Raw genomic sequence first — 21,481 nt, 5'->3', positions numbered from 1 at the left:
ATAAGTATAAACATAGTTATGAAAACATGAAATGGATACATATAGAATAAAAAGAAACAATACAACAGGGACGATAGGCACGATTGGTGCACTTATGCACGCCCGCTACAGACCTCTTAGGAAAGGAGTGAGGTCAATAGTAGACAGTCTAAGGTTAAAGTTTTTGGGGTTTGGGGAAGAAACCACAGAGTCAGGTAGAGGATTCCAGACATTGACCCCTCTGTGGCTGAAGTTGTATTTCCTGCAATCGAGTTTGGTGCGATTAACCTTGGGTTTGTATCTATTGTTTGCTCCTGTGTTGTTGTGGTTGAAGCTGAAGTATTGATTGACAGGTAGGACATTGCAATGCATGATTTTATATACTATACTTAGATCGGACCAGAGGCGGCGTAGTTCTAGGTTTTCTAGGTCTAGAATTTCAAGTCTGGTGGCGGAAGATATTCTGCAATGAGTAGAGGAGTGGAGAACTCTTCTTGTGTCAATGAATACTTCAGCTTCAGAGATGGATGTCCAAGAGATGGAGATAACCACGAATAGAAAATCACACACATTTGAAATTTTCCAGCTTTGTCCCGTCCTCGACGTAGTCCTGGGCCTTGTCAATGACCAGATTGGACTTGTGAACTGTGAGTTTTTGCTTTCTTCTTCTTGTGTATTTGAAGACTCTTCTTCATGTTAGAGCAACTGAAGAGAAACCAGGATCATTTTTTCTCAGTTCTGTGTCTTTGCAAAAATCTTTCTTTCTTTCTTCCTTCCTTCCTTCCTTCCTTCCTTCCTTCCTTCCTTCCTTCCTTCCTTCCTTCCTTCCTTTCTTTCTTTCTTTCTTTCTTTCTTTCTTTCCTTCCTTCCTTCCTTTCCTCCTCCTCCTCTTCTCTTTCTCATTTTCTCTTTGTCTCTTCCCCTTCTCCTCCTTTCCTCCTCCTTCTCTTCCTCTCCTTCCACCCTCCTCCTCTTCTCCTTCTGTTTCTCCTTTTCTCCTTTTTCTCTTCTTCCTCCTTCTCCCCCTTTTTCCTCTTCTCTTCTTTCTCTTCCTTTCTCCTCCTCCTCCTCCTCCTCCTCCTCCTCCTCCTCCTCCTCCTCCTCCTCCTCCTCCTCCTCCTCCTCCTCCTCTTCAGAGAAATGGAGCACCTATAAAGGCCAGACCATGTTTCTCTAAGGATATGCAACTTATTGATGCCAATGTGAGGAGCTGCCAAGTGATGGCGCCCATTCCATGGTATCTGTTGACCTTCTTGTTCTCTGCAGCTCTGGTTCCTCTGGGAATACTGGGAAGTGTCCAGTATACAGTCTCCAGCCTTCCATTGGTCACAGGACATTTCCTGGAGATTGATTTAAATGTAAGTCTTCAATCTGAGTTTGCTCTGCCACGTTGCTTCAGCTGCCCTTTGGTGCAGGCCCAACGAGGCCCAATTGGTCTTGTGAATGGTCAGCATCAACCCTCATCATGGTTTCAGGGATAATGGGGTCTCTCCATTTCGAACTCATTAGGTAGCACTTCCAACAGAGAAAACGGCACGAGGGTAGTTCTAGTTCCAATAGAATTAGACTAGCAGTCGTTCCCTTAGAAATTTTAGTCCTTCACAACACAGCAAACCATAAAAACAACTAACCAAGACTGATACTAACAAAATTCCAACAAAATGCATGAATGCAATTATGGGCGTCAGTCAAGTAGTCCTTGAATTAAGATCACAATTGAGCTCAACATTTCAGTCATACGTCAAGGACCACCCGTATTGTGAGTGATGTGGGTTTGGTCAGAGTAGTGCAAAAAAGAACCAAATGTGTGTAATAAACGTGTTATTTTATTTATTTTTTAAAAAAACTATGTTTAAATCAATCACGGTTTCATGCAACTGACATCTTCACTGTAGTTTCCACCATGACATCAATAAGACCGAGGAAGAGAATACAGGTAGTAGTCCTTGCATTACGACCACAGTGGAACCCAAAATTTCTGTTGCTAGGTGAGACCGTTGTCAAATGAATTCCCCCCCGCCCCCCACCAATTTACAACCATTTTTGCTGTGGTTGCTAAGTGAATCATTTGCAGTTGTGAAGTTAGTCACACGGTTAAGTGATCCTGGCTTCCCGTTTGACTTTGCTAGTCAGACGGTCGCAAAAGTGGATCACAACCCCGGACGCTGTGTCCGTCATAAATATGAGTCACTTTAAAATTCGCATATGGTTGGAAAAAAATTTGCATATGGTTGGAAAAAAATGATAAAGACACATATAGACTTGAAACCAGAGATTTTTTTAATTGGGAATCTTACCTGATGCATATAATAAAAATTTGAAGTATTTGATTGTAAATGTATTAACAGCGGCTAGGATTGTATTTGCTAAAAACTGGAAGAGTGAGAAAACTCCATCAGAGGAAGAAATTATTAAGAAAATATTGGATTGTGCTGAAATGAGTAAATTGACATTTGAAATTAGAGAACAAGAAGATAAACAATTTTATGAAGTTTGGGATCTTTTTTTATCAATGGTTAGATAATAAAACACAATAATAGAATATTTAGATTTAGGATATAATTTTTTTTGGATATTATTTTTATAAAACCTTATTAAGATAGATTTGGTATGATTTTACGATTTGTTGCAAAATAAATTAAGTAAATTATAGTTATCTCGTTAAAGTATGAATTAATAAAATTATAGTTAAACGATTTCTCAGTAATGATACTAGGTTGTACAATTGTTGATCGATAATATGAGTTATTATGTAATATAACTATATTAGCATTTAGGAAACGGATGCACAAAAAAAAGTGGTAAACCAACTGATACACTGTTTGTAAATTTATGAAGAAGGATGACGTTTTTATGTTTTGTGTTGTATGTTTTATGTGGTTTTGTTAAAATAAAAAACTTTTTATAATAAAAATAAATAAATATGAGTCACTTTCCAGTGGTCTGTGTTTTGATCACATGACCCATGGGGATGCTACAATGGTCATAAATGTGAAAAACGGTCATGAATTGCTTTTTTTTCCCCCAGTGCCATTGTAACTTTGGTCACTAAATGAGCTATAGTAAGTTGAGGGCTACCTGTAACATGCAAGTGCTTCTCCAGCCTTTCCTGAGGTTTACCACTGTATTATCTCTTCCTCCCAGACGGTGGTTGGGCATGTGGCCGGCCCACTCATCGACTACCCGCTGGGCAAGCCGGAATCCCTCCCTCCACCCCCCCGAGTGCCCATGCCACCTATGCCACCCATGGAAGACACAACCAACTCTCAGCTGGGACTGTCGGTCAATTTCCTCAGCTCCGTGTTGGGCGTCTTGCAGAAACAAGGGCTCTTGAACCTGGACATCACCGAGGGAATGGTGAGTTTGCTTGGTTCTCGGTGTATTTCAAGAATCGACCGGGTTGCCTTTATCAACGCCGTTGGGCAGGAGGTCCAAGGTCTTGGTAGCCTTCAAGCCAGCCACAGCAGAAGGTGGCTTCTCAGAGGTTGAGAAATCAAGAACTTCAGACAATTGGATCTTTGGTTCCTAAAGAGGGAACGTCCATGGGGCTTCCCAGTCGTCCAGATCATGGTTGTCCCAAAGGAAACTGGACGTTCTGGTTTTTCTTTGAATACATTTCGCTTCTCATCCAAGAAGCTTCTTCAGTTCTTCTTCAGTTCTTCTTCATCTCTTCTTTAGCTCTTCTTCAGTTCTTCTTTTCTTCTTCATCTCTTCTTTAGCTCTTCCTCAGTTCTTCTTTTCTTCTTCATCTCTTCTTTAGCTCTTCCTCAGTTCTTCTTCAGTTCTTCTTTAGCTTTTCTTCAGTTCTTCTTTAGCTTTTCTTCAGTTCTTCTTCAGTTCTTCTTCATCTCTTCTTTAGCTCTTCTTCAGTTCTTCTTCATCTCTTCTTTAGCTCTTCTTCAGTTCTTCTTTTCTTCTTCATCTCTTCTTTAGCTCTTCTTCAGTTCTTCTTTTCTTCTTCATCTCTTCTTTAGCTCTTCCTCAGTTCTTCTTTTCTTCTTCATCTCTTCTTTAGCTCTTCCTCAGTTCTTCTTCAGTTCTTCTTTAGCTTTTCTTCAGTTCTTCTTTAGCTTTTCTTCAGTTCTTCTTCAGTTCTTCTTCATCTCTTCTTTAGCTCTTCTTCAGTTCTTCTTCATCTCTTCTTCATCTCTTCTTCAGTTCTTCAGTTCTTCTTCATCTCTTCTTTAGCTCTTCTTCAGTTCTTCAGTTCTTCTTCATCTCTTCTTTAGCTCTTCTTCAGTTCTTCTTCAGTTCTTCTTCAGATCTTCTTTAGCTTTTCTTCAGTTCTTCTTTAGCTCTTCTTCAGTTCTTCTTCAGTTCTTCTTCATCTCTTCTTTAGGTCTTCTTCAGTTCTTCAGTTCTTCTTCATCTCTTCTTTAGCTCTTCTTCAGTTCTTCTTCAGTTCTTCTTCATCTCTTCTTTAGCTCTTCTTCAGTTCTTCAGTTCTTCTTCATCTCTTCTTTAGCTCTTCTTCAGTTCTTCTTCAGTTCTTCTTCATCTCTTCTTTAGCTCTTCTTCAGTTCTTCTTCAGATCTTCTTTAGCTTTTCTTCAGTTCTTCTTTAGCTCTTCTTCAGTTCTTCTTCAGTTCTTCTTCATCTCTTCTTTAGGTCTTCTTCAGTTCTTCAGTTCTTCTTCATCTCTTCTTTAGCTCTTCTTCAGTTCTTCTTCAGATCTTCTTTAGCTCTTCTTCAGTTCTTCAGTTCTTCTTCATCTCTTCTTTAGCTCTTCTTCAGTTCTTCTTCAGTTCTTCTTCATCTCTTCTTTAGCTCTTCTTCAGTTCTTCTTCAGATCTTCTTTAGCTTTTCTTCAGTTCTTCTTTAGCTCTTCTTCAGTTCTTCTTCAGTTCTTCTTCATCTCTTCTTTAGCTCTTCTTCAGTTCTTCAGTTCTTCTTCATCTCTTCTTTAGCTCTTCTTCAGTTCTTCTTCAGTTCTTCTTCAGATCTTCTTTAGCTCTTCTTCAGTTCTTCAGTTCTTCTTCATCTCTTCTTTAGCTCTTCTTCAGTTCTTCTTCAGTTCTTCTTCAGATCTTCTTCAGCTCTCCCTCAGCTCTTCTACCCTGAGCCTCATCAGAGGAAAAAAACTAAATTTTGGAACACTGACGGAGAACAAAGTCCTTGGAGCAAGAAATAAATAATGCATCACAAGTATTTATGCTCATATTGTGTTTTTTTTTCTCCTAGTACCCTCAACTTCCTCCTCTGACCACTTCAACTCTTGGAGCACTGATTCCAATGGTAAGACTCCTCGGCTTAGGCTTTGGGGAAAAATAAAATAAATACGATGCCTATATTATAATTTTAAAAATTCTGGAATGTGCAGAGATGGATAAGCTAACCCTTAGAATTAAAGGAAAAGAAAATTTGGACTATTTCATAACATGGCAACTATTCTATAAATGGTTAAATGACAGAGACTGAGGTTAGAGGAGTGGAATTAGGTGAAATATGGTTTATAGGAGAAAGAAAAAGAGATGAGTAAATATTTCTGACAGTTATATAATCGATATTATAATGGAAGATAATATATGTGATAACAGGATTGATGTTTTTGCATATTAGTTTTTGCATATTGTTTTTGCATATTAGTTTATATATTACCGTATATTTGTTTATATATCGCTATGAAACTGTGTGGTCGGGCTTAGTTTTGGGGCTCTGCCTACCAGCATGTGAGAGAGTTGAGGGCTATTTGGAAATTGAAGCAGTATTTGCTGCGTGAGCAAGAAGAAGACAGCAAGGAGCCTGGGCGTGGCTTAGCTCAAATGTTCTGGACTAAAGCTGCTTGGTGCTATAAAACTGAAACAGAAACTCCTCTCCTCTGCTTGCGTTTTGCCTTTGGAAGAGATTTCTTTTCAGGTGGGGAGGGGAATAGAACTCCTTAGCATCAGAGCGTGTTAATAATAATAATAATAACAACAGTATTGTCTGGTTCTACCCCATCTCACCTCATGAAAATGGGGGACAACAAGCAACTTATCCTGGAAGGATCTTCCTGGATGAGAAAATAGAGTTTTTTTTAAGTAGACAGTTCTGAAGAAACCTACTTTCCAAGCTATATTTACCGATAATATGTGAATGCCCATTTCAAGGGGGAACAGCAATAACTGACCAGACTTATACCAAGTAACATACTTTATCCATCATTGTAGCAAAATTCCACCACTGCCTAGAATTTGCATAAAACTTGGATGCAGAACTTTTAAAAAAATACACCTGCAAAATCAAGGTTCATGAAATCAAGATGCAAGATTCTAGCTACTTTGAAGAGGGAAACTTTGGGGGAAGTGATAAGGCCACTCAGGCATGTATTCTGTGGTTAACAAAATGAGAAGCAAAGTACCAAAGACAAACCGCCAGCTATTATATTACTATTTATATTAATAAATTTACTTTATGGATCCTTAGAATAATATGGTGGCTCAATCAAACTCTGACATACGTAATGTTAGACATTTTAATGACCCCGATAAGCACAACATTCATATGATTAATCAAATCAATCAATCAATCCGGCCAAGGTGTTCCATATAGAAAGCCAATCTGCGTGCGTTATCCTTAACTAAACAGAAAAGAGTTAAGCTGCCACATTAGAAATACTGCTATTTGATCAGCAAATGAAATAGTGCAGATACCACATATCACAGCCTCATATCGTTGAATGTTCTCAAACAATCCAATAGGAAAAATAATCTTAAATCTAAAAATATACCGTCACAAGGGTTATACAGAGAGATATTTTCCATGTTTTATGAAAGGTACAATCAAAACATAAATGTATTGCCCTAGCCACTATTTGTGAGATCTGTGACCTATATATATAGAGAGAGAACTCGGCTGAGCATTGATGTGCACAAAGAGCTGCCCCAGTGTCCTCCCTATTGTACCCCCTAACCTCTGGCCCAGCAGTTGTGCCTGTGAGAAGAGATTGAAGTGTCCTACACACCAGTTGGTGGACGGGGGGGTTGGTAGTTCCTTGAATGGGCACTTGGCTATGTAAACGGGGAGGAAACCCCTTCCCTTCTAGCATGAATGTTGTTACTTAGTTGGATCATGAAAGGTCTGCGAGAAAATGATGAAGCTCCTCCTCCTCCCAACCCTCCCTCCCTTCTTGCACTGATGTTGTTACCTAGTTGGGTCATGAAAGGTCTGCAAGGAAATCCCATAATTTTCCTCCTCCTCCTCCTCCTCCTCCTCCTCCTCCTCCTCCTCCTCCTCCTCCTCCTCCTCCCCTCCTCCTCCCAAATCTTCTCCCCTAATGGCACTGATGTTGTTACCAAGTTGGGTATTGAAATTTATTCAAGAAAATGCCGCAATCCTTCTCTTCTTTCTCCTCTTCCTCCTTTTCTTCTTCCTCTTCTTCCTCTTCTTCCTCCTCCTCCTCCTCCTCCTCCTCCTCCTCCTCCTCCTCCTCCTCCTCCTCCTCCTCCTCCTCCTCCTCCTCCTCCTCCTCCTCCTCCTCCTCCTCCTCTCCACAACCTCCATACCTTGCTAGCACTGATGACATTACCTAGTTGTATTGAAATGTATGCCAGAAAACCCCCAAATCCTCCTCCTCTTCCTCCTCCTCTTCTTCCTCCTCTGCCCCTCCCCCTCCCTCTCCTTCTCCTCCGCAACCCGCTTCCCTTCTAGCGCTGATGAGGTTACCTATCTGGGTCATGAAATGTCTGCCAGAAACCCACCAGGAGCATCCAGGACCTCGGACTCAGTCCTGAGCTGCAAAGATCCTCTCCTTATTGTTATGTCTTTTCTCTCTTGGGGCGGTGGGATCCCCAGATCTTTCAGAAGTTCCCCGAGCCTCGGCCCCTTCTGCTGAAGGTCTCGGTCCCTGAGGCTCCAACCGTGAAGCTGCAGAAAGACATGGGCGTGATTAAACTTCAAGCCACCGCAGAAATCTTGGCCACGGAGCCCAATGGTGAAGACAAATCTCTCTGTGTCCTGAACATCGTGAGTATGAAACGATGATGGGGAAACTCTACAAACTGTTTTTCCTGATGTGGGAATGGAGTGACAGGCAGAGATTTCATCCCGGACCCATAAAAAGTTGACCTTCAATTTGGTTGGTCATGTTCCAAGTAATCCTTGACTTATGATGGTTCTGTTGTGGTTTGCCACCAGCCAGTGCAGACGGCAGCGGAATCGGACAGCGGGGAAGAATGGGAATCGGTCAGGGAGTCTGGGGAGGACTTGGATGAGGGTCCTGAGTCCGGTGCAGAGATGGGGCCAGGACCATCTGGAAGTGGGGAGCTGCCTCCGGAGCCTTTGGATTCTGGCAGCAGCGAGGCAGAGGAACAAAGGGAGTCTCTTCCCAATGCACAGAGCTGCTAGAAGGCTGAGAGCAGCTGAGACAAAAGGGGCGATTCGGAAGTAAGGCTGGGAGGTGATTTCCCCTCCCCTAAGGGATAAAAGACAGGCAAAGGTGGAGAAGCCTTTGCAGGAAGCAACGTTCTCTCTGTTTGGATTAAGCCTTGAAGCTCTGTGTGGACTTTGTACTTCGGTTGGTTTTTTACAGTTAATTTGGCACTTTTGTTGTTGGCAGCCATTCAAAGGAGAGAAAGGTGGGTGCTTATCTCGAGGGACTGTTTGGGACTCATTATCGGCTGGGAATGCACATAATTCCCAGCGTTGAAATAAAATAAGAGTTCTTTGGACTAAGCGTGGGCTTAATTATGGTCTCAGGAAGCCTTGCTCGGAACAGGTTCACTTAGTAACCACTCAAAATTACAACAGACCTACTTGGGGAATGATTACATCCGGAGTGGGATTTGTCAGTTTGCCAAACTGGCCATAAAATTAACAACCGGTTCGCCTGAACCAGTGTGAACCGGTAGCAGGCCATCCCTGGTTTTGAGGTGTGCCTTTGGTTGAAGCGGTTGCCCTCAATCTTGTCTTCCTGCCTTAGTGGGTTAATCCAGGAGTCTGGACTAGTTCCTATCCTGGGGGTTAATCCTGTCAGGGGGCAGGAAAGAGGGAATTGTGATTTTGCCTAGGTGAGTTATTTTTAGCTTGGGTTTTGAGTATTTTCCCGGTCTGCTGTTGTGGTTCACCGGCAGCAGGTGCAGACAGCTGAGGTCTCAGAGAGTGAGGACTTGGATGAGGGGCCTGTGTGTGATGCAGTGACAGGGCCAGGACCATCAGGGAGTGGAGTGCTGCCTTCAGAGATTGTGGGGGCTGGCAGCAGTGAGGAAGAGGCCCCCGAGGAGCCTGTGCTCAGTGTGTGTGCATGCAGGGCTGCTCGAAAGGAAGAGCAGCTGCAGCAGCATGGGCAACTCAGGAGTAAGGCTGCAAGGTAATGGCCTCTCCCTTAAGGGATAAAAGCCAGCTGAGAAACCTGAGTTCTTTGCAGGAAGCAAAGACGTTTTTGCACTCAAGCCTGGTGGACATTCGGCCTTTCTTAGTTTGCGTTTGGAGACCCTTTGTGTTTGAAATATTTCTTGGTAACTTTATCTCGTGTACTTGGCACCCTTGCACCACCTTGGCAAGGCTCCTTCTTACCAGAGACAATGAGTTTGAAACAGCCTTTTAACCAGGAAGGAACGGAATTCATACAGAATCATTAAAAGGTTTTGCTGTTACCTCTGTCTGGTGTTGTTTTCCTTGGAACAAGGTTTGGGTCAGAACCTCTGCTTTGGTTATTTCTACAAATAGCTTTTTGGCAGTCTGCCCAGACTTCCAATTCTCTCCGGAGCTTTTGCTTCCCGGGTCTTTCCTCTGCTAAGGGAAAAGGTTGTTTTTATTTTCGGGACTGTTTTAGGGGGTTCCTGGCACTGTCTTCTTTGGAGGTGCCCCTCGAAGAATACCTTTGCAATATTGTCAGGATGGGTCCATTTTTTGTCCTCCTAGGATGCTTCTTTGCTGGCCAAATTTTCTGTCGAAGACAACAAGCTCAAAATCAGCACTCAGCTAGACAAGTAAGTCAAGACGTTTATGATTTCCCATTTTCTATGCCTTTAAAAAACAAAACACCAAAACAACGTATAGTGGTTTTCATTGGATTTTTCTCGGGCGGCTGTTTTAACCGCGAAATTCTGCTTTTTTTTATAAAGTAGGGGCCCCTCCCAGGATTACCTTGGGGGAGGGGGTCCAGCTTCTCTCCTTCCCCATTACTAGGTTGGAGAGAAGCAACTGGGGACTTAAGAAGAAACTTCCTTTTTTTTTTTAATAAAACAATTTATTAGTTTTAACAGTTAAAAACAGCCAACAATACATATACAAATAAATGAAAGAAAAAAAAAGGAAGAAAAGAAAGAAAAGAAAAGATTGAAAAGAAAGGAAAAAGAAAGAAAAAGAAAGAAGGAAAATTAAAAACATTCATATTTTAAGGAGAAACTTCTTAACAGGGAGGACAATTAACCAGTGGAACTGCTTGCCACCAGAAGTTATGGGTGCTTCATCACTGGAGGTTTTTAAGAAGCAGGAGAACTTGATGGTGAACCTATGGCATGTGTGTGCACGCAACTCCCAGGTGATTTTTGGCCCGTTTGAGGCCGTTTTTGCCCTCCCGGGGGCTCAAGCAAAGCCTTGAAGCCTTTGGGGGCCAAAAAATGGGCCCATTTCAGCCCTCCAGAGGCTGAAAATGGGCACTTCCGGTATTTCCGGTGGAACTGCCCCATTTTTTCGGCCTCCCGAGGCTGCAGAGGCTTCCCTCGAGCCTCCAGGAGGGTGAAAACAGCCTCAAATGGGCCAAAAATCAGCCGGGAGGCGCGCAGTTGCACCGTGCAGGTAAAAGGGGCAGGAGTGTTGTGTGCGCATGCGTGGGGGGGGGCAGGGTGCATTGCATTGTGGGTGGGCTTTCGGCACACCACAACAAAAAGGTTCGCCATCACTGGTATAGCGCCTCCTGCTCAAGCAGTGGGGTTGGACTAGAAGACCTTGAAGGTCCCTTCCAACTCTGTTGTTCTATTCTGGTATATAAAAGTTCTTAAGAATGCAGAGAGATTCAGGCCGGCCTTGACTTACAAGAGTTCATTTAGTGACCGTACAAAGTTACAACGGCACTGAAAAAAAGTGACTTACGACCCTTTTTCACACTTACGACTGCTGGCAGCATCCCCCCCTTGGTTATGTGATCAAAATTCGGATGCTTGGCAACTGACTCGCATTTATGACGGCCGCAGCATCCCGGGGGGGACGGTCACATGATCCTCTCTTGCGACCCTCAGGCAAGCCAAGTCCATGGGGAAGCCTGATTCACTGAACGGCCATCTGACTAAGGGAACAACTGCAGTGATTCACTTAACAACGGTGGCAGGACATGCCCTAAAAAACAGGCTCCAAAGCCTCAACTTAACCCCTGTCTTGCTTTTACGGCCTCAGTCGTGGTCCCAGGCCCACAATTTGGGGCTCAGCTGTGGTCGTGAGTTGAGGACTGCCTGTATTGGGGGAGGGGTCTTCCAGGAAAGGAGCCCGTGTGGAACTCAAAGATCCGGTGTGGGCCGCGAGAAACGTTTCTGGTGGCATTTTGTAGGATGTCATCCACTGCTGGGGGGTGGGGGGACACCGTCTTTGGGTCATGAAACGTTTCATGAAATCTGCCCGTTTTTTTTCAGTCCCAAAGAGAGTCCTGAGGCCCGGATTTTGTGTGCCTCTTTGTGAGTTGGCCCATCGGGATACTTTGGTTTAAAAATGGCTGCCCTCAAAGACGCCATTTTGTCCAGTTAAAGACGACACACATAGAGTAACATTTTAGTAATATATAATTGCACATGCAGGCCTCTTAATTTCTCCCTACCTTCCTTCTCGGCTTCCTTCCCTCTCTCTTTCTCTCTCCACCTGACTTTCTTCCCTCCTTCCCTCCATTGTATTCCTTCCTTCCGTCCCTTCCTTCCTTCCTCCTTCCTTCCTTCTTTCCATCCTTCTTTCCTCCCTCCCTTCCTTTGTCCCTTCCTCCCTTTCTTCTTCCTTCCTCCCTTCTTTCCTTCTTTCATCCCCTTCTTCCTTCTTTCCTTCCTCCCTCCCTCCTTTTTTCCTTCCTTCCTTCCTCCCTGCCTCCTCCCTTCCTCCCTTCCTCCTCCCTCCCTCCCTTCTTTTCCTCATTCTTTCCTTCCTCCCACCTTCCTTCTGTCATTTCGTGTCATTTCCTCTCTATCATCCTCCCTTCTTCCTTCCTTCCCTCCCTCCTTCCTTCCTCCTTCCTCCCTCCCTTCGCTTTCCCTCTCTTCCTTCTTCCTCCCTTCTTTCCTTTCTTCCTTCCTTCCTCCCTGCCTCCTTCCTTTCTCCCTGCCTTCTTTCCTGCCTCCCTCCCTCCCTCTTCCCTCCCTTCTTTCCTTCCTTCCTTCCTTCCTTCCTCCCTCTCTTTTCCTTCCTCCCTCCCTCCTCCCTCTCTTCTGTCATTTTGTGTCATTTCCTCTCTACCATCCTCCCTTCTTCCTCCCTTCCTCCCTTCCTTCTTTCCCTCCCTCCCTTCTTCCTTCCTCCTTTCCTCTTCCCCCCTCTTTCCTTTCTTCCTTCCTTCCTCCCTGCCTCCTCCCTTCCTCTCTTCCTCCTTCCTCCCTCTCTCCCTTCCTTTCCTCATTCTTTTCTTCCTCCCTCCCTCCTTCCTTCTGTCATTTCGTGTCTTTTCCTCTCTATCATCCTCCCTTCTTCCTTCATTCCCTCCCTCCTTCCTTCCTCCCTTCCTTCTTTCCCTTGCCTCCCTTCTTTCCTCCCTTCATTCCTCCCTCCCTCCCTCCCTTCCTTCCTTCTTTCCTCCCTTCTTTCCTTCCTCCCTCCCTCCCTTTTTTCATTCTTTCTTCCCTCCCTCCTTCCCTCCTTCCTTCCTTCCACTAAAATTCCTTTCTATGCTCCCTCCGTCCCTCCCAGTCCAGCCATTTCAAAGGTTCCCCGTCTCCTCATCCGTCTTTCCTTTTGTTCCCGCAGGTCCCAGGTTAAGCTGGCTTCCTCCAACGTTGGGAAATTTGACGTAAGAATAAACCCTTGCTCTTTGTTGGGTGTGGGAAAGGCAGTGCCTCTTTCGGGGAGAAGTAGGTTGCGAGAAGTCCACTCAACCTCCCTCCTTGATGACTCGACGGATAGTTCTGGAGACCTGGCCTGAAGTTGCCCTCTGCTGGCTCTTGAGGTCAGGTCGTTGGGCCTCTTTTGTCAGGACTCAGCTGAGTTGGCAGAAAACCCACACTGGCACGACAGGCTCCGTTGCCCCATTGCCAGTTTAAGGTAAAGGTTCCCCTCACACACCTGTGCTAGTCGTTTCCGGCTCTCGGGGGGCGCAGCTTATCTCCGTTACAAAGCTGAAGAAGAGCCAGCGCTGTCCGGAGACGTCTCCGTGGTCATGGTGGCCGGCAGGACTAAACGCCTTCGAAGGCGCACGGAGCGCTGTTCCCTTCCCACCAAAGGGGTCCCTATTTTTCTACTTGCATTTTTTAAAATGTGCTTTCGAACTGCTAGGTTGGCAGAAGCCATTGGGACAAGGAACGGGAGCTCGCTCTGTGACGCGGCGCTAGGGATTCGAACCTCCAAACTGCCGATCTTGTCTGCTCGACAAGCTCAGCGCCTTAGCCACGGAGTCTCCACATCCCTTTCCAGTTTATTAACTGTTGCCAGTTTAATCATTGTTAAAAACTCAGGCAGGGAAACTAGATTGGCTTAATAACCACTTGTAAAGGAAGACTCAATCCATCACCCAGGCCAAAAAAATGTCCGAAAAGACTTTCTGACTCTCTGCCTAACTAAAGTGTTGACTTTGACCAAAAAAGTTACTTGGGTGAGTAATGAAACGCCTCGGTTTAATCGACTTTGGTTCTTCTAGTTGCCATGATTTAACCTTTATAGATGCTTTTGGCCTGGATGATGGAATCTTCATTCCACTTACCATGGTTCATTTAGTGGCCACTCAAAGTTATGACAGCACTGGAAAAAAATGACTTATGACCGTTTTTCACATGATCGCTGCAGCATCTCCCCCCGGTCAACTGATCAAAATTTAGATATTTGTGCAGCTGACTCACATTTATGACAGTTGCAGGGTCCTGGGCTCATATGATCCCCTTTTGTGACCTTCTGAGAAGCACAGAGAAGGCCAGATTCACTTAACAACCATGCCAAGAAAAGTCATAAGATAGGGCAAAACTCCCTTAACCAGTTTCTCACTTAACAATGTACAATTTTGGGCTCAGTTGGGGGTCATGGACTACCTGTACTGCAATACATTCTGGGAGAAACCCCTGCAGTGGCTATGCTAAGAGGAAGTACCTTCCAAGGACTTTCTGGTTCTCCGCTTAACTAAAATTTTGATTTCAACCGAAGAAGTTACTTGGATGAGTAACGAAACGTCTCGGTTTCAATAAACTTTGGTCCAGTGATTTCACTTCTTTTAGATTAAGGCAACTTTAAGACTTGTGCACTTCAACTCCCAGAATTCCTGAACTAACATGGCTGGAGGAGGAATTCTGGGAGTTGAAGTCCACAAATTTTAAAGCTGTCAAGTTTGAAGACCCTTGATCTATTATCTATCTATCTATCTATCTATCTATCTATCTATCTATCTATCTATCTATCTATCTATCTATCTATCTATCTATCATCTATCTATTATCTATCATCTATCTATCTATCTATCTATCTATCATCTATCTATCTATCTATCTATTATCTATCTATCTATCTATCTATCTATCTATCTATCTATCTATCTATCTATCTATCTATCTATCTATCATCTCTCTCTCTCTTCTCTCTCCATACCTACCTACCTAATCTATCTATCTATCTATCTATCTATCTATCTATCTATCTATCTATCTATCTATCTATGTATTATCTATCTATCATCTCTCACAAAGGTCTTCAAAGTTGGCAAGCTTAAGACTTGTAGGCTTCAACTCTCAGAATTCCTGAGCTAACATGACTAGAGGAGGAATTCTGGGAGTTGAAGTCCACAAGTCTTAAAGCTGTTTCAAGTTTGAAGACTCCTGGATCAAAGGATCACATCCACACCTGCTCTCAAATTCAACCTCCACCAACACGATGAGTTAGTCAACATCATCCCCAGATAGCATGGCCAGTGGCTGGTTGGTTGGTTGGTTGGTTGCTGTCTCTCAGAGGTCTCCAAACTTGGCCACTTTAAGACTTTTGGACTTCAACTCCCAGAATTCCTGAGTTAACATGACTGGAGGAAGAATTCTGGGAGTTGGAAGTCCACAAGTCTCAAAGCTGTCAAGTTTGAAGGCCCCTAGTTTAGATGCTTAAGAACTGTAGTATTAACAACACCTCCAGTGATTCATTGAACCAACTATGGCAAGAAAGCTTGTAAAACGGGACAAAACTCACTTTAACAACCGTCTTGCTTTACAACAGGAATTTTGACATGTTTGCGCCTCCTGCTGAATGCTTGCATGTTCACACGTAACATGTTTAACGGCATGCCTTATGGGTTAGATCATGCTTATGGATATTAAAGGCTTAACTTAAAATCAGGGGTGTACAATCTTGGCCGCTTTAAGAGTTGTGGACTTTGACTTCCAGAATTCCCCTGCTCTGACCTGGGCTTGTTCCCAAGATCACGAAGCCGACTCCTTGTCCTGATAAAACCCCTTTTATTTAGGTTCAAGGGAATTCCACTCCAGCAAAGTCCCGGCCAACAGTCTTCCAAGAGATTTCACAACTACAGACCTTGATCAGGCTTGGAGAGTTGCCAGGCCGATAGCTTCCAAACGCCACACTATAGCAGCAATGACTTGACAAGGAGTCAGGAAGAGATCTTCACCCTCATGAATTGAACTAATTGCCTCCTGCAAACCCCACTTCCCTTTCACTCCTCTTTATTCCCTATGGAAGGGCCCATTCACCATCTACTGTCCTCCCGAGTCGGCCCTCGTTCCTTAGCTGTTCCCTTCATCTGGCAGCTCGGTTCATGAGCACACTGGGAACAGGCTCCAGCTGTTCTTCTTCCCCACTGATCTCCAACTCCGAAGGCAGCTGATAACTGTTGGACGGCCCTGGGCCCATCTCTGCTTCCGATGCAGAACCCTCGTCAGAGCCTTCCCCAGACTCCAGGACTGGCTCATGTACCTCCCCAACCTCCTCACTGTCCAAGTCTGCAGGCCACAATCCCCTGCCAGCCGGCTGAGGAATTCTGGGAGTCGAAGTCCACAACTCTTAAAGCGACCAAGGGTTGGACATCTCTGACTTAAAATCATGCCTCAAAGACCCAACACGGCCGTGGAAGCATGAAGCGTGACTTAGCAAGGGTCTTATTTAAACATCCTTTCTTAGAAGCTATGAAAGTAAATTTTGGATTCTAGGAACGTTTGCTAGGCAAGCATCCTTTCTGCATTTAAGTTCAATGATGGGAAGGTGGGCTCATGAATGGTAAAATCCAGGGGAACCTCAAACTGTCTCCACCCTGCCCCTTGGATGAGTTGAAGGCGTTAAAAGGTTTTTCCCTTGGATGCAGATCTCCCTGATGGAGGGATTGGTGGGCAAGATCGTTGAAGAGGCCTTCCTTCCTGCCCTGAATGGTAAGAGAATTCCAGAGCTTCTTGGAGAGGCTTCAACTCAGCATTTCTCCACCTGGACAACTGCCAGAGGTGTGGACTTCAACTCCCAGGATTCTCTGCCACGGCAAAGGTTGGCTAGAGTAATTCTGGGAGCAGAGGTCAACACCTGCGGAAGGTTGACCAACAGGGTTCTGGATACTTTGTGGACAATGGACGGATAATAGTCTAGCGAAGAGAAGAACCAGGGGAGACAGGAGAGCATCTCCCCATATTGGAAAGGCTGCCACAGAGAGGAGGAAGGGGGTCAAGCTACTTTCCAAAGCACTCAAAGGCCAAACAAGGAATAATAGATGGAAACTGAACAAGGGGAAGGGGGAGAAGGAGAAGGAAAAGGAAAAGGAGGGGGAGGAGGGGAAGGAGGGGAAGGGGAAGGGAATGGAGGAGGAGGAAGAAGAAGAGGAGAAGGAGAAGGAGGAGAAGAAGAAGAAGAAGAAGAAGAAGAAGAAGAAGAAGAAGAAGAAGAAGAAGAAGAAGAAGAAGAAGAAGAAGAAGAAGAAGAAGAAGAAGAAGAAGAAGAAGAAGAAGAAGAAGAAGAAGAAGAAATAATGAGAGGAGATGGTTCTTCAAGTGACCCAGCCCCAAGCCACAAAGAGTGGAGGAGAAGGAGGAGCAAGAGAAGGAAAAGCAGGAGGAGAGAGAGGAGAAGGACTGTGGGGTCCTTGGTGCTCTCTGACTTGACTGTTTTCTTGCAGACATTTCATGACCCAACTGGGTAACATCCTCAGTGCTAGAAGAGTTTGGGGTTTGCTCTCTGTTTAGGTACAAGTGGCTTGCCTTATCAGTGTTGCTGGAAGTCTTGGTGGTTCTTTGATTGGGCTATAAGCAAAGTTTAACTCCAAGATGAATACTACCCCAACAATCAAGAAGTAACAATGCTCCAAACAACTCAGACAAACAAGTGGACAATAAACAATAAACCGAATCAAGGAACCACCACCAAGAAGAAGACAACATTCCCACCAAGACTGACACAGCAAGCTACTTGAATATAAACAGAGAGCAAACCCTACTCCCTTCTACCACTGATGATGTTCCCTAGTTGGGTCATGAAATGCCTTCAAGAAAACCACCAAGTTTAGAGAGCATCAAGGACCCTAGAGTCATCGTCCTCCTCCCCCTCCACCACCACCACCACCATCAATTCCTCCTCCTTCTCCTCCTCCTTCTCCTCTTCCTCCTCTCCGCAAACCCTCCTCTCTTCTACCACTGATGATGTTACCTAGTTGGGTCATGAAATATCTTCCAGAAAACCACTAAGCTTGGAGAAGCACCAAGGACCCCCAATAATAACCTAATGAAATGGACCCTCCGTGAAGTTATCCATACCAAAATGTCTTTGGGTGAACAGAAAGGCCGTTTCCCACATGCAAGCTGGTCCTTTTAAGACTTTAGGTTGTGTTAGTGGCTTTCCCAAGCTTCCTGGGAAGAGGAGAAGAGCAAGATTTAAAATCCTCTCTTCTGAAAACATAAATTTCAGCCGTTAACGCTGAAGTTGTCGCCATCTTTCTAAGATGCATAAATCCTTGGGCTGATTGAAAACAAGAAGAGAATCCAGACAGTCAATCCTAGAGATCATGATTCACGTTTAATAGGTAGCAAAGTTGTGATGCCTCCCCTCGGGGCAAGGACCTTAAACTGATGGGCCTTGGAGAGGACCACAACACCTGTGATTTTGTGTCTCCTTGGTAGCTAGGGAGAACTGCCCCAGGCCTCACCCATGGGCCCACTTGTAAACCTGGCTTGTTTGTCACACACGATATTGCAAAATGCACATTTTATTTGAGGCACAGCAGAGACCGTGGGGGGGGGGGGGGGTAAAAAGAGAAGGAAGCAAAACCTCCCTAATTTTGTCTTTGAGCTTAGAAACCTGATCTGTTTTGTTTCTGACTGCAGGCGTCTTAGGTGGAGGAGTTCCCCTCCCAAAACTGCTGAACATCGATTTCAACAACGCCTCGGTTGATGTCATCGAAGTAAGTGCTAAAGAAGGAAATCAGTAATGTATATGTAGGAGAGAGGGAGGGAGGGAGAGAGGGAGGGGGAGAGAGGGAGGGAGGGAGAAGGAAGGAGGGAGAGACAGGGAGAGGGGAGGGGGAAGGAGGGAGGGAGAGAGGGGAGGAGGGAGGGGAGACAGAGGGAGGGAGAGAAAAGGAGAGAGGGAGGGAGAGAGGGAAGGAGGAAGAGAAGGAGGGAGACAGAGAGGGAGTGGGAGGGAGAAAGAGACAGAGAGGGAAGGGGGGAGAGAGAAGGCTCTAATGAAATCATGGTTCTCGAGCCAAACTTCAAAAAACTTCCAAGGATTTATTAGAGGAGACATCCTGGCCCTGCCCTGCATGAAGCCAACTCTGGCCTACCTCATTTCCAGTCCCCTGGGACCCTGTTTCTCCCCTGCTCCCCGCTGGGTGTGTCATAAATCAGATTCTCCAATTGAGCCTGTTCACAGGCTGGGTGTCATCAATCACATTCTCCAATTCAATATATTCTTGGACAAAAGCTCTGGTAGTTTAGTTGCAATCTTTTAAAGATAAAGAGTTGGAATGGACTTTTGCTTTCAAACTGCTGCACGGCTCTTCTAGATTGTCTTCCTTCCCCCCCCCCGCCATTTTTTTTTAATGGCAACTACTAAAACAGGCAATTTTTGCCCTCCCAAGGCTCCGGAGATTTTGTTTGAGCCTCCGGGAGGGTGAAAGTGGCCTCCCCAGGCTCCAGAGGCTCCCTGGAAGCTGTTTTTCACCCTCCCCAAGCCTCGGCATGGGCCCTGCACTTACCTATGTCAGGGCTTCACCGAATCCATCCCCATTCAAATCAAAAGTCTCCAGCCACATCTCAGAGGAAAAAAAAAATGATTTATTAGAAGTGGCTATGTTGGCATTTAGCAGGGTGCAGCCTATACTAAATTACACCATACATTTCCCCCTTGACCCTGGTCTTCTCCCCAGCCCCTGGATGTGACTTCTCCAATGGGACACATCCATCTCCAAGAGTCATCCATCATGCTCTCCAATAACCTTCTTGTGCTCCGACAACTTTGGGCTGCTGGGGTGATTATCTAGGCATTTAAGGAATGCACTGTTCCCCCCCCGTCCCTTTTTCTAGCAGCTAAAAAAACCAAAGGAGTATCTTTTTAGTCAACAACCTACATCTAAACGGGCCATGTGGGGACTCGTGGGAGGAGTCCCCATGGTTAGCTGAAAGTTGGATGATATTCCTGCCCCATGAAAGTTTGCAAGATGAAGGGTCCACAATACGGGAATTCATAGATGGGGTCTTGTTTTGGTCAGGATCTGCTGGTGTTGTCTGCGTAAGAGAAGAACTCGGTGAAGGACAACGATGGAGGAGAAGAAGAAGAAGAAGACGAAGCAAGTTTCTTGCAGCGGGATCCATCCTTTCCCTTCCTCCTCACACACAGCTTTGAGTTTCTCCTTCTTTCTGGACAAAAGAAACGCCCACAAGACCTAACTTCGTTCGTGGGAAGACAAAGGGGTCGTTCTGCAGAAGGGACAATGGTGGCCTTTTGAGCCGCCCTCACCAGGCTTCGATACAGCTTTGTCGCTTCCAAGTGGGGCGTGAACCTGGCCCTCCCTGCGCCAACACACACACACACACACACACACACACACACAAACACACACACACACACACGGAGCCAAGAACGTTGCGTTTCTCGTTTTAATAAAAACTTCTGATTTCACTGCACTTTGAGTCTGTAGACTGCAAAAGATCATCGGCTGTTTGGAAAGAGGGTTGGAGAAAACGAGTCCCGACAGGCAGTCCCCAACTTAGAACAGATCACTTAGTGACCATTCAAAGTTACAACGGCACCGAATAAAAAGCGACTTAGGACTGGGATTTTTTTCTCACCCTTACGACCGTTGCAGCATCCCCGTGGTCGAATTCCAGCCACTTGGCGCCTGACTTGTATTTAGGACGGTTGCAGTGTTCCCAGAGATGGGGTGGGGTGGGGGAGGGGGTGTGGTCATGTGATTCCCCTTTTGGGACTTTCCGACCAATCAAAGTTGAATGGGGAAGCCAGCTTCACTGAATAACCCAGCGGTGGTATTGTACCGGTTCGGACCGGTTTCCCAAACCGGCAACTCTGAAGATTATCTGGGAGCAAACCAGTTCACTCCAATGATCAGCTGTTGGGCTCACCTGCCCAGGCTCCCATTAATGACCTTTATTTCCTGCTTTTGAAGTTCAGCTGCATCGCGTGGCATGCATCAGCCACGCATCAGCTGTTGAAGACACAGGAAAAGTGCAGGAGCGCAGGAGAAGGTCATGCACGTGTGCATGAGGTCCACCTTTGCCACCTTGGCACATCCGCCAAGCCGTACCCACCGAACTGGTGGTAAAACAATTTGAATTCCGCCACTGGAACAACCGTGTTGCTAATTTTAACAACTGCGGTGATTCATTGGACGAGAAAGGTAATAAGACGTGGCAAAACTCACTTAAGAGCCGTGGTGGTGCAGGGGTCAGAATGCAGGATTGCAGGCTAATTCTGCTGACGGGCTAGTTCGATTCTCGATGGCTCAAGGTCGACTCGGCCTTCTGTCCTTCCAAGGTCGGTAAAATGAGAACATAGATGGTTGGCGGCAGGGGTGGTGGGGAAGGCTGACTCTGTAAACCGCTTAGAGAGGTCTATAAAAGCACTGTGAAGTGGTATATAAGGGCTATTGCTATCTTTCTTCCTCGCTCCCACCCAGTGGTTAGAAAGCAGTATTGCAGGCTAATTCTGCCGACTGTCAGCAGTTCAATTCTCACCGGCTCAAGGCCGTCTCAGCCTTGCACTCTTCCGAGGTGGGTGAAATGAGGACCCAGATTGTTGGGGGCAAGAGGCTGACTCTGTAAACTGGTTAGAGAGGGCTGGAAAAGCACTGTGGTGTGTAAGTCTAAGTGCTGTTTAGACTTAGACTGTCCTTCCTTCCCTCCCTCTCAGTGGTTAGAATACAGCATTGCAAGGTAATTCTGCTGACTGCCAGCAGTTCAATTCTCACTGGCTCAAGGCTGAATCA

The 21,481-nt window shown here is 45.3% G+C and overlaps 1 protein-coding gene across 1 annotated transcript in view; it reads left to right on the top strand.

Annotated features, from left to right (window-relative positions):
- The window catches only part of LOC113450966 (BPI fold-containing family B member 4-like), a 29,941-nt gene extending 9,831 nt beyond the window's left edge, over positions 1–20,110 (top strand). The window contains exons 7-16 of the mRNA XM_087931980.1: positions 566–626; positions 1,246–1,337; positions 3,124–3,336; positions 5,161–5,214; positions 7,753–7,923; positions 9,820–9,887; positions 12,835–12,877; positions 16,367–16,430; positions 18,363–18,439; positions 19,748–20,110. Of these exons, the coding sequence (XP_087788106.1) occupies positions 566–626; positions 1,246–1,337; positions 3,124–3,336; positions 5,161–5,214; positions 7,753–7,923; positions 9,820–9,887; positions 12,835–12,877; positions 16,367–16,430; positions 18,363–18,439; positions 19,748–19,771 (867 nt within the window). The 3' untranslated portion in view covers positions 19,772–20,110. The remainder of the gene's footprint in view (positions 1–565; positions 627–1,245; positions 1,338–3,123; positions 3,337–5,160; positions 5,215–7,752; positions 7,924–9,819; positions 9,888–12,834; positions 12,878–16,366; positions 16,431–18,362; positions 18,440–19,747) is intronic.
- The last annotated feature ends 1,371 nt before the right edge of the window (positions 20,111–21,481 follow it).

This window comes from Pseudonaja textilis, chromosome 3 (genome assembly GCF_049901715.1).
Source record: "Pseudonaja textilis isolate UNSWEBS1 chromosome 3, rPseTex1.2, whole genome shotgun sequence".
NCBI lineage: Eukaryota > Metazoa > Chordata > Lepidosauria > Squamata > Elapidae > Pseudonaja > Pseudonaja textilis.
The sequence above is the reverse complement of the archived record's forward strand: the minus strand, read 5'-3'. Positions and strand labels throughout refer to the sequence as shown.